At 46.5% G+C, this 13,704-nt stretch overlaps 1 protein-coding gene across 8 annotated transcripts in view; it reads right to left on the reverse strand.

The window, feature by feature from the left end:
* Nucleotides 1-7,878: 7,878 nt before the first annotated feature.
* The window catches only part of USP6NL (USP6 N-terminal like), a 145,115-nt gene continuing 139,289 nt past the window's right edge, over nucleotides 7,879-13,704 (reverse strand). For all 8 annotated transcript variants that reach the window (XM_081209937.1, XM_081209934.1, XM_081209936.1 and 5 more), the window contains one exon: nucleotides 7,879-13,701. In XM_081209937.1, coding sequence (XP_081066063.1) covers nucleotides 12,281-13,701 — 1,421 coding nt within the window. In that variant the 3' untranslated portion in view covers nucleotides 7,879-12,280. The remainder of the gene's footprint in view (nucleotides 13,702-13,704) is intronic.

The raw sequence follows: 13,704 nt of genomic DNA on the forward strand, positions 1-13,704 counted from the left end.
GGTTTCGGCCCACCGTTTCTGCGGTGGGAAGGGGTATGTGGGATGAAAAGGCCTTGCATTCTTATTATTTGGGACGCTTTAAAATCATAAGAGCTCTCCTCAGGCTCACGCTGGGCTCTCCCAATCTCTGGTCAAGCTAACCTGCCGAAATGCACAAACAAACATACCGAAACGACGCTTGCTTTAAATAACCAGCTAAAGTGGTGGGTGGGGTGGAGATAATAATGTATAACTACCTTCCGGAGGCGTAGAAAAAGGATTTAACCTTGGTAAAGTGCATTCTGCGTGTGAATAGAAGCAATTAGGAGCACTAGGAAACCTACTTGGTTGTTAATGCAGTCATTGAAAAGCAGCTCAGTAAGCATGCAGTAGATGGGCCTCGAAGGCCAGCCTCCCTTTCAACTTCCTTCGCTGGAGGACCCTTCCCTCCCAAAGCATTTTATTGCCGAGAGGAATAACACCGCTCCAACAAAGGCGGCGAAACGATTTCATTGCCCACACGGTCTCCTCCCGAGATGACGCACCACGGAGCTGGCAGTGGGCGCCATCGGAACCCGTCGTCCATCCAAATGGGGTTGTCGCCAGGACAAGGCCGCAGCCTAAGTCAAGTGCGAAACGGGGGGAAATAAAATAAATAAAAGACGAGAGTTAATCTCCGGGAAACGCAGCGCTTAAGAGAAAGGAGCCGAGTTTGAAGCTGGCATGGCGCTCATGACTCTCTTTGAGTACAGCCAGCTTACTTGCTACTCCATTGACAGCTTGTCATTTCCTTCCATTAGGCCCAACCTGTAGCTAATTAGACGTACGGAAAGCTCGTTTGCGAGGCTCTCGTTTTGTTTCCCCGCAGAGTAAATCTCCTTCCTACGAGGCCGATGAATCCGAGCGAAAGGGGAATGACGACGCCCTCTGCTCATTTTCCTAACCAGGGCCTAATTCATTTCTAAAGAGATTGTGGGCGAGGGGGACCAACCTTTAGCGAAATCACACAGGAGTATAATTAGCACCGGTGAACAAAGGGTATTCAAGGGACAACCCCCAAGACCTTGGTGCGATGCAGAGGGAGGAAAATGCCACGTACAATGGCTGCCCAAGAACAAAAGGTTCTCCCCTTTAAAGACCGGTTTTGTGGGTCATACTCGCAGGCCGTTCCGGTGGGCCTGCAGGTAGCAGCTCCTCAAAAGAAACTCCTCGTTCCAAAAGCGCCCCAGACTCAGGTCAAGCAGGGAGACGCCGGCTTGTCCATTAAATGGAAGCGTGTCCTTCTCTCAGAGGCGGAGGAGGACATCTAGCTACCACTTAGACGCCCACGGTCTTTGTCGAAATGCTTTTTCCACGCCGGGAGAAAGGAAAGGGGCCGGATGATGAAACACAGAGGCATTTTGCCAGACCCAAGGGGTGGAGGGAAATGGAGGCACTCAACGTCTGGGCAGGATTCTTGAGCCTTGTTGCCACATCTGTCTTTGAAGGAGCCAGGGCCTAAGTTAGAGGGCCTACTCAGAAGTCACATAGGTGATGTTTCCTCCATTGAGTGCTTGGGGTGGTGGCTGTTCCCTCCCTCCCCTATCTCCACAAGGCTCCTCAGGAAGAAGAGCCAAAGAGCTGCCCGCCATTTTGCTCCTCGTGTTGCAGCTGAGGTGGCCTCTCTTCTTCCCTCAGTGGCCATCTCAAGGCGACTTTGGTCCAGCTACACTTTCTCTGCCCTTCCCCTAAAACAGGTGGAGGATTGTGTGGTTGAGTTTTTCCAGCCTACAAGAAATCCCCCGAACATAGAAAACAAGCATGTCAAGGAAAGGAGAAAGAGCCATAAACAGAGCTAGCTTGCAGGATTTTTTATGGTCCAGCTTTCACTTCCATACATCACTACAGGGAAAACCATAGCTTTTACTATACGGGCCTTTGTTGGCAAGGTGGGCCAAAGTTACCCCCCTTTTAATTTCCACTTCCAGGTTCAGTACGAGCAGCACCAAATAGCTGGATCTAGCCATCCTTTCTGTTTCCCATAATGCTTCCAGGCAGAGATGCATTGTGGGAAATTAAGACGCTTGAGCCAGACCCAACACAGGCAGGTAATTCCACTTCTTGAGGAGTGAGACCCCCAGAGCCCCTCAGACCTGGAGTCAACCTATTTCCGCGGGCCATTATGCAATGACGTTTTGTTGTTGTTGTTGTTGTTGTTGTTTAGTCGTTTCCGACTCTTCATGACCCCATGGACCCATTACCTGGGTTCATTTCATTTTCCTCTTCCCTCCCCATTCTATGCCCCTTTTGTGCTCTCTTTCTCTCTTTCCCTTTTTATAAAATAAAAATCTGGTAAGCAAATTAAAGGGTCAAATACACAAACGTGTGTGTCCAGTTCTTCTGCAGGAAGTAATTATTAGCGACGTAAAGAAGCCACAGAGCAGTTTATTTCTCTACAGTGCGGTGAGAGGTGGCAGCTGTTGCTAGGACTACCAGAGACCTTGTTCCAATTCTTATTACTGGCTGGAACCATCTCCACACTTTGCACATTTACGAACAGAGCTGGCTTAATCTCCCCAGCAGCAGAAATGCCAGGACTGAATGTGCAATGTGAGGAACACCGTGACATATATATATATATATATATATATATATATATATATATATATCCATGCTTATTGAAAAAGAGTTGACAAACTGGAAAGAAGCAAAAATAGGCTCTGCAGAACAGCCATTGAAAGCTGTTGATATCATGTCAACATATTTACCTTATTGAAAACAGTCCGAGTGAATGCGAGACTGAAGGGTTGTTGGCTGTTGGCACGCACTGAATAGCACAGCACATCTTTGAGCATGGAACGTGATGGAAGATTTCATGTTTGGAAAGGGGGAAAGCCCTGTGATTTTCAAGTCTTAAGACTGCACGTCCAAGAACTGAGATTATTAAGAAAAATGCTAGAATTTTCTCCTTCAAGAAGGAGCAAATGTCTGAGAATGTTGGGCTTGGAAGGTTTCCTGCACATCCAAGATGAATTTTGGAACTTTCTTCCGCACGCCTCTCTTGGGCAAGGATGAAGGTTGGCGTCCCTCAATGCAGCTGGGCCCAGCTCCATCCTCATTTAGAGATGCTCAGAACCTACCAGGCTCCATCGGGGAGATCTAAAGCTTCATCTCTCCCATTTCTAGACATTTTATGACTTCCACTTTATAAAATTACCTCTCTCCCAGCCTTCCCTTTTTCCTCCCCGTTATGTTGTGAAATTCCTCTCGAAAGAGTTTTGGGCAACACTGATGAAGGCAGATTAACCATTTTGCACCCAAATGATGAAACACTTGTGGAATGCTTTCCCCAGGAAGACTTGCCTAGTGCCTTCACTACGTATCTTTAGGTGCCTGGTGAAAACATTCCTTCTCCTAGGCCTTTGGCCAATTAAACAATCTATGGCTTTTAAACTGGTGTGTGTGTTGTTGTTGTTTTTGTTTGTTATTATGGCATTTTTATATTGCCCTATGCTCTTCAGATGAAGGGCGGTATAAAAACTTAATAAAGAGTAACAACTCCATCACTGAATACGTATGACTGGAATAAATTTACTATCTTTCAGGTACCATAGGGAAATAGAAAACAGCCTCCCCCAACCTAGTGCCCTCTGGAGGGGCTCCTATCACCCCGGACTGCTAGTCATGCTGGCCAAGGCTGATGGAAATTGGAGGCCAACATTAGTCTGGGGAAGAGTGGTTCTGTGCTATACATATAAAGAAGTATCATACCACTTTAAACAGCCAGGGCTTCCTCCAAAGACTCCTGGGGGCTGAGCCATTGGGAACAGAGGCGTACCTAGGCTCCCTTGCAACCTTAGCAACAGAGGTGCCGACTTGGGCCTCAGATTATGGGTGCCCAATGGCACCCACGACGTGACGTCATGTCAGTGTTACATCATAGCATCACGTTACATTGGCCAACTGGAACAACCTGGAAGTTGCAGCAGATCCCTGTGGTGTGAGTGCCCTGGCCCTAGAGTTGGCACCAGTGCTCAGCAAGAGCTGCAACAGTGCCTCCAAAGTTGGGAGAGACCATGGACATGAAACTAAAAACGTTTGGACGAAAGAAGAATGGCAGACGAAATTAATGGGATTATGCATAATTGGACAAAATGACAGGAAGGATTCGAAACCTGCGGGACCAGAGATTTACAAAAGATTGGAAGAAGTATATGAATTACTTGAAGAGCAGCTGCAATCAACAAATTACGCTACCTAGGACTGCAAGAAATTTTGTAAGGAGAAATATACAAAGTCTTACAAAGTAGGTAACACTTCACGGCCCTTCACGGCCTAGGACCCTCATACCTACGGGACCGCCTCTCCCGGTATGCCCCATGGAGAGCCTCAAGGTCCATAAATAGCAACACCCTAGAGATCCCGGGCCCTAAGGAAGTTAGATTAGCTTCAGGCAGAGCCAGGGCCTTTTCAACACTGGCTCCAGCCTGGTGGAATGCTTTCATGAGACCAGGGCCCTGCAGGATCTGATTTCTTTCCACAGGGCCTGTAAGACAGAGTTGTTCCGCCTGGCATTTGGCTTGGAGCCAATTTGATTCCCTCCCCCTCTTTCTTTTTCCTTTCTCCTCCTGTGACGAGGCTGCATTTTAATATTTTAATGTATTTTAATCTTGTTTTTAAGTTGTATTCATTCAGCTTGTTTTTATTATTGCTTGTTAGCTGCCCTGAGCCTGGCCTTGGCTGGGGAGGGCGGGGTGTAAATTATTATTATTATTATTATTATTATTATTATTATTTAGAAAGAGATATTGGTTATGAGTTTGAAATGTAATAGGGAAAATAAGAAATGCATACTAAGAGATTAGATTGGAAAATTTTCAGACAGGATTGATGGAAGTCAAAAAATATGGAATAAGATGTAAACGTATGTTTAATTACTGTTGAAAATGATATGTTAAAAAACTAATAAAAATTTATTTTTTAAAAAGAAACTAAAAACTAAAAAGAAACTAAAAATCGCCTTTCTTGCTCTGCCAGTTGACTTCCTCCACAGCTACTCGGGTTGAGTCTGCTCTTGTCTTCCTCCATCTCCATCTTCTCCACCACCAGCAGCCAGACCACCTGCCTGCCTCCGCTTTGCTGCTTTCCCTTCTGCCTCCTCCCTCCCTCCCTCCCTTTCTCATCCTCCTACAAGTCTCACCTGCTCTTTCTCCCCTCTAAACTCACACTTCCTAACTGGGAAAGGAGCCCCCAAAAGCTGTTGTAACAGCCCATGCCAGCGATCAGGTGCTGTGTGCTGAGCTGTGATCCATCGCCAGGTTTATATACCGGCTGTTGTTCCAGAAAAGGAGGTCGGTGACATGAAGCCTTTTCTCTTCTCTCGTGGCTTTAATGGCTTTTAATAATATCGGGGAGCCTTGCGACTCACCTTTTACCTGCTGGTTTGATTGCAGCTTTAATTGTTGCCTGCCTCCATTGCTTCATTTGCTGGTAGTTAATTGTATTTTGGTCTCCTATAGCATAAGCTGCTTTTAAGGCCACTTTGGGGAAAGGCGGGATGAGATAAACACACACATACGGATGATTAGGGAAGTCATGGGAAGTTGATGCCATGTAACAAAGCAAGGAGCTTTGCACTTAATTTTGCACGCCTGGGTATTTGTTTTGTTTTGTGGTTCTGATGTGCCAACAGTTTTTCTTGCTTTCTACCTGCTGAAAAGTTGAATTTTAAAAAATAAATAAATAAAAAGGACCTTAATGGATAGCAGGTATCCGTTGTGCACCTTGTGAAGCAATTCAGTGGGATAACTGGTACGATTTAAAAACCATGCAACATGTAGATCTGCTCTGCAGTAATGGTTGTGTTATATATAGTATTTGTACTGATCTGTCATCACACCATAGTAACAGCCTGAGCCACTGGGGGCACAAGAGGCACATGAACTAAGCTGAAGCTTGGAATCCACCCCGTCCATATAGGTCACCTCATGAAGAGGATGGTGGGAGGGGCAAGTGCCTGCTAGCTCTGTTGGTAGAGCATAAGACTCTTAATCTCAAGGTTGTGGGTTCGAGTCTCACAAGGGGCAAGATTCCTGCATTGCATAGGGGTTGGAGTAGTTGACCCTTGTGATCTGTGACCTGCCCAGTGGGGAGGCTCCTCCCCCCCCCACTTTCTCCCTAGTACTGAGAGAGGCCTTTTCAGGGGCAGGTGAGGAGGAGTATATTTGGATATATAGTAGTAGCCTCTTGGTGGGAGAGGTGGTGGGTTATGGGAGGTGGGAATATTATTACCCCCTTTTTGGTTTGAAAGCTGAGAAGATAAGGTGTGGCCTTGGGGAGGAAAACTGAAGCATGGAGATGGCAGTTGTAACTGCGAAGGAGGAAACCTCAGGGGACGGAAACTGAGGTTGTGGTCCTAGAGAAATGAAGACTGTGGCCGGAAGAGCGTAGCACTCCCCGCCCCCCAGTGCATATGTGTGTGACTATAAGGAAAAGCACCACAACGGCTGATCAGATTGGATGGGGGCACTGAATAACGGAATGAAACTCAGGCAGGAGACACATTGGCAGCAAACCAGTTCCATTGACCTTTGGAGTATGTGTCCTACAAAGTGGCTTGGGAGCCTGGTTTTCCCCTCTTCTCCACACCAGGTCACATCTTGATGCTGTAATGCTCAACACATGAGCATGCATGTTCAAACTGGACCCTCCCTGCCCGCAGACTGTCTCACCAGAGTGGTGCATGCTCTGGTTATCTCCCGCTTGGACTACTGCAATGCGCTCTACGTGGGGCTACCTTTGAAGGTGACCCAGAAACTACAACTAATCCAGAATGCAGCAGCGAGACTGGAGACTGGGAGTGGCCACCAAAACCATACAACACCGGTCCTGAAAGACCTACAATTCAAAGTGTCAGTGCTGACCTTGAAAGCCCTAAACGGCCTCGGCCCAGTATACCTGAAGGAGCGTCTCCTCCCCCATCGTTCTGCCAGGACACTGAGGTCCATAGCCAAGGGCCTTCTGGCGGTTCCCTCACTGCGAGAAGTGAGGCTACAGGGAACCAGACAGAGGGCCTTCTTGGTAGTGGCACCCGCCTTGTGGAACACCCTCCCATCAGATGTCAAGGAAATAAACAACTATCTGACTCTTAGAAAACATCCGAAGGCAGCCTTGTTTAGGGAAGTTTTTAATGTTTAATGCTGTATTGTGTTTTTAATATTAGGTTGGGAGCTGCCCAGAGTGGCTGGGGAAACCCAGCCAGATGGGCACTGGTATACATAATAGTTTTTTGTTTGTTTGTTTGTTTGTTTGTTTTTTAGCCTACTACTGTAGCAGCAGCAGTCTTCTATCTTATTTGCTTTTGAAGATGACACAAGTCAGATGGTTGGGACAAATGCACACCACCCCCATAGGAAAGTTATGCTCTGCTCACTGCATCATTCTAGTTGAAGCCTGGAAATTTACTGCATCAAGGCTTTAAAATAATACAGTACTGCAAGGGTTAATGTATCCAGTTGTAGTCATGCTCAGAGTGGGTCCATTGAAGTTAATGGACATGACTAATTTAATATATATAGGTTCATTAGTTTCAGTGGGTCTACTCTGAGTAGAAATTAATTGGACACAGCTCCAACGATTGTTTCCAACCAGTCTTCCTCAGCCCTCTTACTGGCTATGATGGCTCAGGCCGATGGGAGTTGTAGTTCAAAACACTAGGAGAGACCCAAGTTGGGGAAGGATGATATACCGGTAGATAAGGGTCCAAGAGAGAATTTCAGGGTAATAATTCTGCTATCTATCTATCTATCTATCTATCTATCTATCTATCTATCTATATGGTATCTGATGATTTTCTGATTCAGATTTGCTTTGACGAACTAACAGAAATACTCTTTTGAGTCAGGCACACAAGACATAGGATCATAGGCTTAATCATTATTTTTAACAGGTTAAAAATACAGGTCACAAGAAAATAGGAAAACAGAGTTTTAAAAAAAAACTGTCGAAGATGACATAAGAAAAATAGCATGTATATATTTTATATATAAAAATCTACAGTATTTACTAGTCTCAATACATATTTTAGGAGCAGCTTTCTCTCCGCTGCTTAGCATCAAGTAAATTGTACAGCTCGCTTTTTTATTATATTTATTATTAATCACAAAGCCATGGTTTAAAACTCTGAGATTATTACACAGCCACATTATTATATACATACATTTCTACGCGGCAGTTAAGTAAATTGGAACCACAAAGTACTGTTTGTCAGTTTAAAGCCTTCTTCTCCCCCTTCCTCAACGCAGTACTAAGTAGCTACTTCGCTGCGTTCTGCAGGGTTATTTTATTTTATTAAAAGTCATTTGCCAAGTTAATTAAAAATTACATCAGATTCAGTATATACACACACAAAATGTCCATCACGTTGGCTAAATGTTGCTTTCCCCCCTCCTTTTCTTTTTAAAGACTTCGGTACCGTCAACACATTAGCAGCGCCAACCTGCAGCGAGCATAGGCACAATAGCACATTGCTTGGGGGGGGGGGGAGCTTGAGCAACTCATGATCCACCAGCCCAATAAATATACATGGGGACCCAGACAGGGCACAATAATCCTCCTGGGTTTCTTTTGCGGCCTGCCTGGGCCTGCAGAATTAGAGAAGCTGATAATCGCCTGGGCAGGCTGTGTTTAGCCTTATGGGTCACAAGTTGTACAAACCCAATTTAGAAAAAAAGTGGGGAGGGAATAACAACACACTTGTACTTCTAAGTCAGGCTTCCTCAGCCTCGGCTCTCCAGATGTTTTTGGCCTACAACTCCCATGATCCCTAGCTAGCAGGACCAGTGGTCAGGGATGATGGGCATTGTAGCCTCAAAACATCTGGAGGGCCGAGGTTGAGGAAGCCTGGTCTAAGTCTTCGCCATCAGTGCAGCCAGATAAACCTTCGTGGGGGAAAACTCGTGGATAAAGAAAGAGAGGACCTAATCTTTTGAAACCTGGAGACGACCAGTGTTTTGTTTGTTTTCAACCAGAACAGAATACTCTAAAATACTTCCATCCAACATTTTAGCCAGATGTGGGGAGAATCGTAAGCCAGGGAGTTTGGTTCCAGAGCTTGGGTCAAACTGTATGGCAGCCATACAGGGGAAGGGAGGGGAATGGCAAAAAGGAGACATGTGTGCACATCTTTCAACCACTGAGGGATCACAGGGGCTGGAGGCATTTGCTGGATCGGCTTTGGGTCTCTTCCAGGTTCATCATCACTCTTGTGTCTGTGGGCAGGAGTGAAGCATGACGTCAACCCCATGGTTTAGTGTGTGAGAGGACAGAGCCTCCAGAGTGCAGACATAGCTGAAAAGGTCAGCTCAAAAATGGGATTTGGCCAGGGGTGATTGGACTCCGGCTCCCATGAGCCTCAGCCTGGCTGTCCACAACATCTGGAGGACCCTAGGCTGGCTACCTCTGGATTAGGCCATGGGCACTGGCCCCCTTGCTTCAACTTATGACCAAAACAGACGGGGCAGATCTGTGATCAGAAATCCCAATTAAAAAACAAAACATCTCAGCATAGCCTAAGGACACATGTGTGAACTGAATCAGAACAGCCACGCTGAGGAGGGTGTGTATGGTACTTCCCACCGCCACTGTTATCCTAATCAATTAGCTCTGCTTGGGAAAAAGGACAGGCTTAGCACAGGTTCAGATCTCTGGTTATCTCGAGATGTGAGCATGTGAAGCACTGGGACAGTAGCGGCTTCACATGCACTGCTGCCCATTCCTGGACATTTGAGCCGAGCAGGACAGCTGCTGCTCAGACAGGACTGACTCCATGTGCACTTCACCCAAATCAGTGGGATACAGTCCCCCATAGATATTCTGCCGGCCTGCTCTCTTCCAGCCACCCTACAAGATTTCCCCCCCTCTATCAAAGCAAAATGGGAGTGGAGGGAGAAAGCAACATACATACCCACCCACCCACACAAGGTTGCAGGCCCTGATTGCAAAGCATTTTGCTACAATGAATTTGCTGGCTTCCGATTAACAATGAGGGAGCACTTCGGCATTAGACTTTATACCTACAATCATCTCTTAAGGGCCTAACGGTACAGCAGCGCTAGCCCAATCAAGGGCATAAAAGTCTATTGCTCTCAAGAAAAACAAGACGCTCAAGCACATTGTAGGAATTGACAAGGAAGCAAAGGAGCGAGGGGGTGCCAGAAACACAGGAATACAAATTGAGGTGGGGGAGGGGGAACAGCTCAAACGTTTCCGAGACCATCACAAAACCCTGCTGGGATATGAACCGGCCACCTTTGGTGCCGATGTTCCCAAATCATAACTGCACATTTCTGTCTTTACAAAGGGCAGACTATGATTTGAACGTGGAAGATTAGTGTTTCGAAGTGCACCTGAGACGGGCTCTGAAACTGGCCTGCACAGCTCGCAGCTCACCAAGTCAAATTCAACCCTCCAAAGGCTCAAGGAGCCCATTGTTTACAGCAACTTGCTGGGACAGCAAGAACACGGTGCAATGTGGGCGTTGATGTGGGTGAAAGGAGAAGGAAGGAGAAAGCAGGTGCCTGGTGGGCTACAATCTACAGCCCGTATGCTGCCTTGACTTTGGTGGATCACCAGTTATGGAGGTATATATATTTTTTGCAGCCCACCAGAAACACCCTCTGGTTAAGCCACAGTGAAAATTAATAGGCATTCCTGGCAGACTTTGCCCGTGGTACACTCAAAAGAACACTGGATGTGATGGGCAGCCCCGGTGCCAGACACAAAAGGCAACATCAATGGTGTACGCAACAAAGAGCGATAAAAGCATCTTGGTTTCTCAAAGTTGGTTCTGAAAAGACAAAACTCTTATTATTACAGGAATAGCCGATGCTTTTCAAGGGATCAAAACCTCTTTGTCGGGGCTGATGAAGGGAAATGCCATCTCTAGGAAAAAGTGGCGCTTAAAAGACGCCTTTTAATCTTTCCGTTAAACACTGTTCGTGTTGCACTTTTGTGTATTTACAGAGAGCCCTGAAATGCAGCCACCATGGTCAAAAGCAACTCGTTTAATGAACCCATTAAACAAAAGTTGCTTTCTGGCTGCATTTCAGGTAGCCCTCTGTGGGTGTACAGAACATTAGTGCGACGCAGGAGAAGGATACCACATCGCAGCATGCTCACTCCCACCTGCAGCTGACATGCTGGCTTTCGTGCTTGCATCAGGTTGCACACACACAGTGCCTGGCCCACGTGGACCCGAAGCACGTGCTCTGCGAGCCATCAGATTTGAAGGGGACAGATCCTAGGGTTTGGACCAACATACATTGGACTCCATGTGCAAACATGAAATCCAGCCCTGACAAGGCAGGCAAGAGTGGCGTGGACCAGCACAAACCCATCATTTGCCAAGCATGCATTCCAAATATCTGTGCAGGCCTTCTATAGTCACTGACACTCACAGTATATTAGCAGTTCTGTGTGTGAATGATGCACATACTGTATTTGATTGCACCTCTGCCCTCCCCTCCATCAAAACACACATTTGAGATTTAAAAATGAAGACCTAATGCACTGCAGAACTGCCTTTGGATATGCAAATGTGGGTGGCGGGCTCAAATACCATCAACATCCTAGACACATGCTACAATTCGCAGACAGTCCTGATAGAATAAGCACCATTTATTGGCTGTATCAGAATGCCTTTGCTTTGGGTGTCAAACCTTCTCCTTTCTATGTGAGCCATAGGCAGTAGCATCTCTGCTCTGGATAACCCAGAATGCTCACTCCTGGCTTACTGAGACAATGTATAGAAGAACGTCAAGAAACCCCCATCCCAAGTGAATGGGGTGGTTTATAAATTAAGTTAACCCCAAAAAAAAGAAAAAAAGAAAAAGAAATAAAAAGTACTTTGTGGATGCAGTCCATGAATACACACGCCTCCATTTTAGACTCTGTAATTCTGTTGCCACACGTGAACACACAATCAATTGTAGTGTCAGGTCAAAAAGCAGCTTACTGAGGTTTTAGGCAACAAGGTCATTTGCTCAATTAGCTACACGAACGTAACAAACAACCGCCATGGTCGTCACACTGAACATACAAACCTATTGCTATGTTTATGAGAATCCAACCTTTCCGTCCGTTTTCAATGCTCACTTTCAGCTTTCGTCAACATTTAACAGAGCTGTGAAATAGTGTCAGTTTGCATATGCCTTTATCTGAATTGTCCTGTATGAAGATCATGAATCTTGGATGACCACCAACCCCAGACGTGCAACCATTGCATGCTCCTCCCCTGGTCTTTCAGGTGAGCACGTGTCGTTTCTCAAAGCAGGACTGATTCATGCATGGACAACCCGTCAGTCTGGTGTCTGTAGTGGTGTGCAGGGCTTGGGGAACTAGGATACTGGTAGTGTGGCAAGCCGAGCTCTTCAGAGGGTGGGGAAGTCCTGTATCTTATAGGGCTATCCACTGAAATGGTGGAGAGATTATGTTCTTTAACAGGTGTCGATTGAAAAGGCGGGTATCTCCTCAAGTTAGCCAAGTGGCTTCGGCTACCATCTTGGCTCCAGGACTGCGTGTAAGAATCAGGCCACTTTCGACTGTCTGGCAAATAATCTGCTGGGGGGATTACAAATCTGGTGGCGTTGGGCGACTTAGCTTTGCTTGCATAAGTTTCAACTGGGAGGACTTCGATTCGACTAGACGGAGTCACGACCACATGCTGGTGGTTGACAGCGTAATTTCTATGTGGTCTATCAGTAAACATCTCTGTTGGAAGTTCAGGGATGTAGGGCCGGCTGGGAGAGCCGGTTCGATTCCCGTAATTATACTGTGTGGCTACGAAGCTGGAATGAACCATGTTGGTAACATGCTTTGGGGAATTTCCATGGTAAACAGGTGGGTTACTGTAAGATGGTGGCGGCGGCTTGAAGTTATGTCCAATATCTGCCCCATCAGACTGGGAAGAGAATCTAGGGGCTCTTGGTTGTGAGCTGAAGGCATAACTGTTGGATATTTTTGGTGGACTAGATGTTTTCTCTGTCGACTTCCTTGAACCGAGGGAGTAAGCTGTGTTCCTCGGACTTTGCAGGATTGCCCTTTCTAGCACCTCTTCCACAGAATTGTCGTTCTCTGGGTCACCACCAGGCACATTGTCATACTGCGACGCATTTGACTCTCGCTTACCCTCATCGACATCCAAAGCCCTGATCTTTTGCTTCACGTTGAATGCCTGTCCCTCAGGCCCAGGACTCGGTGGCATTCCCGAACTGGCATGGTTTGCAGATCGAATCTTGATCTCCATGGTCAGCTTTGCAGTCTTTTCAATGATTTTGACATCCGAAGGCTTAATCCACCTGGGCACAAATTCCTTTCCTGTATTTAAAGTAGCGTTGGAATTTTGGTTAGCAGATGCATTATAATTTTGCTTGGAGTCAGACTCTGGCTGAACTTCAGGTTTTTTCCTGGGGCTCTCCAAGTCATGCTTTAGCAACCCACTCCGCACATTAGCCGTCGCGGGCTTTTGCTGTCTCCTTTCCAGCGAATCCTTTCTCCTCCGGTGGCCTGGCGAGCTTTCCTGGCCTCTCTCTATGGATGCTCTGCGTCCTCCCCTCTGGCTAGCCCGGCCATTACTTGCTGCACTTGTGCCGCTCTGCCCATTGACCAGGTGAGTAAGATTAAGCATGGCAGGCTGAGATTCGGGTGGAACTTTCCCCAACTTCTTTGGAAGTTCGTCATCTTTACCTA

This window comes from Podarcis bocagei (genome assembly GCF_964188305.1).
Source record: "Podarcis bocagei genome assembly, chromosome: 10".
Taxonomy (NCBI): domain Eukaryota; kingdom Metazoa; phylum Chordata; class Lepidosauria; order Squamata; family Lacertidae; genus Podarcis; species Podarcis bocagei.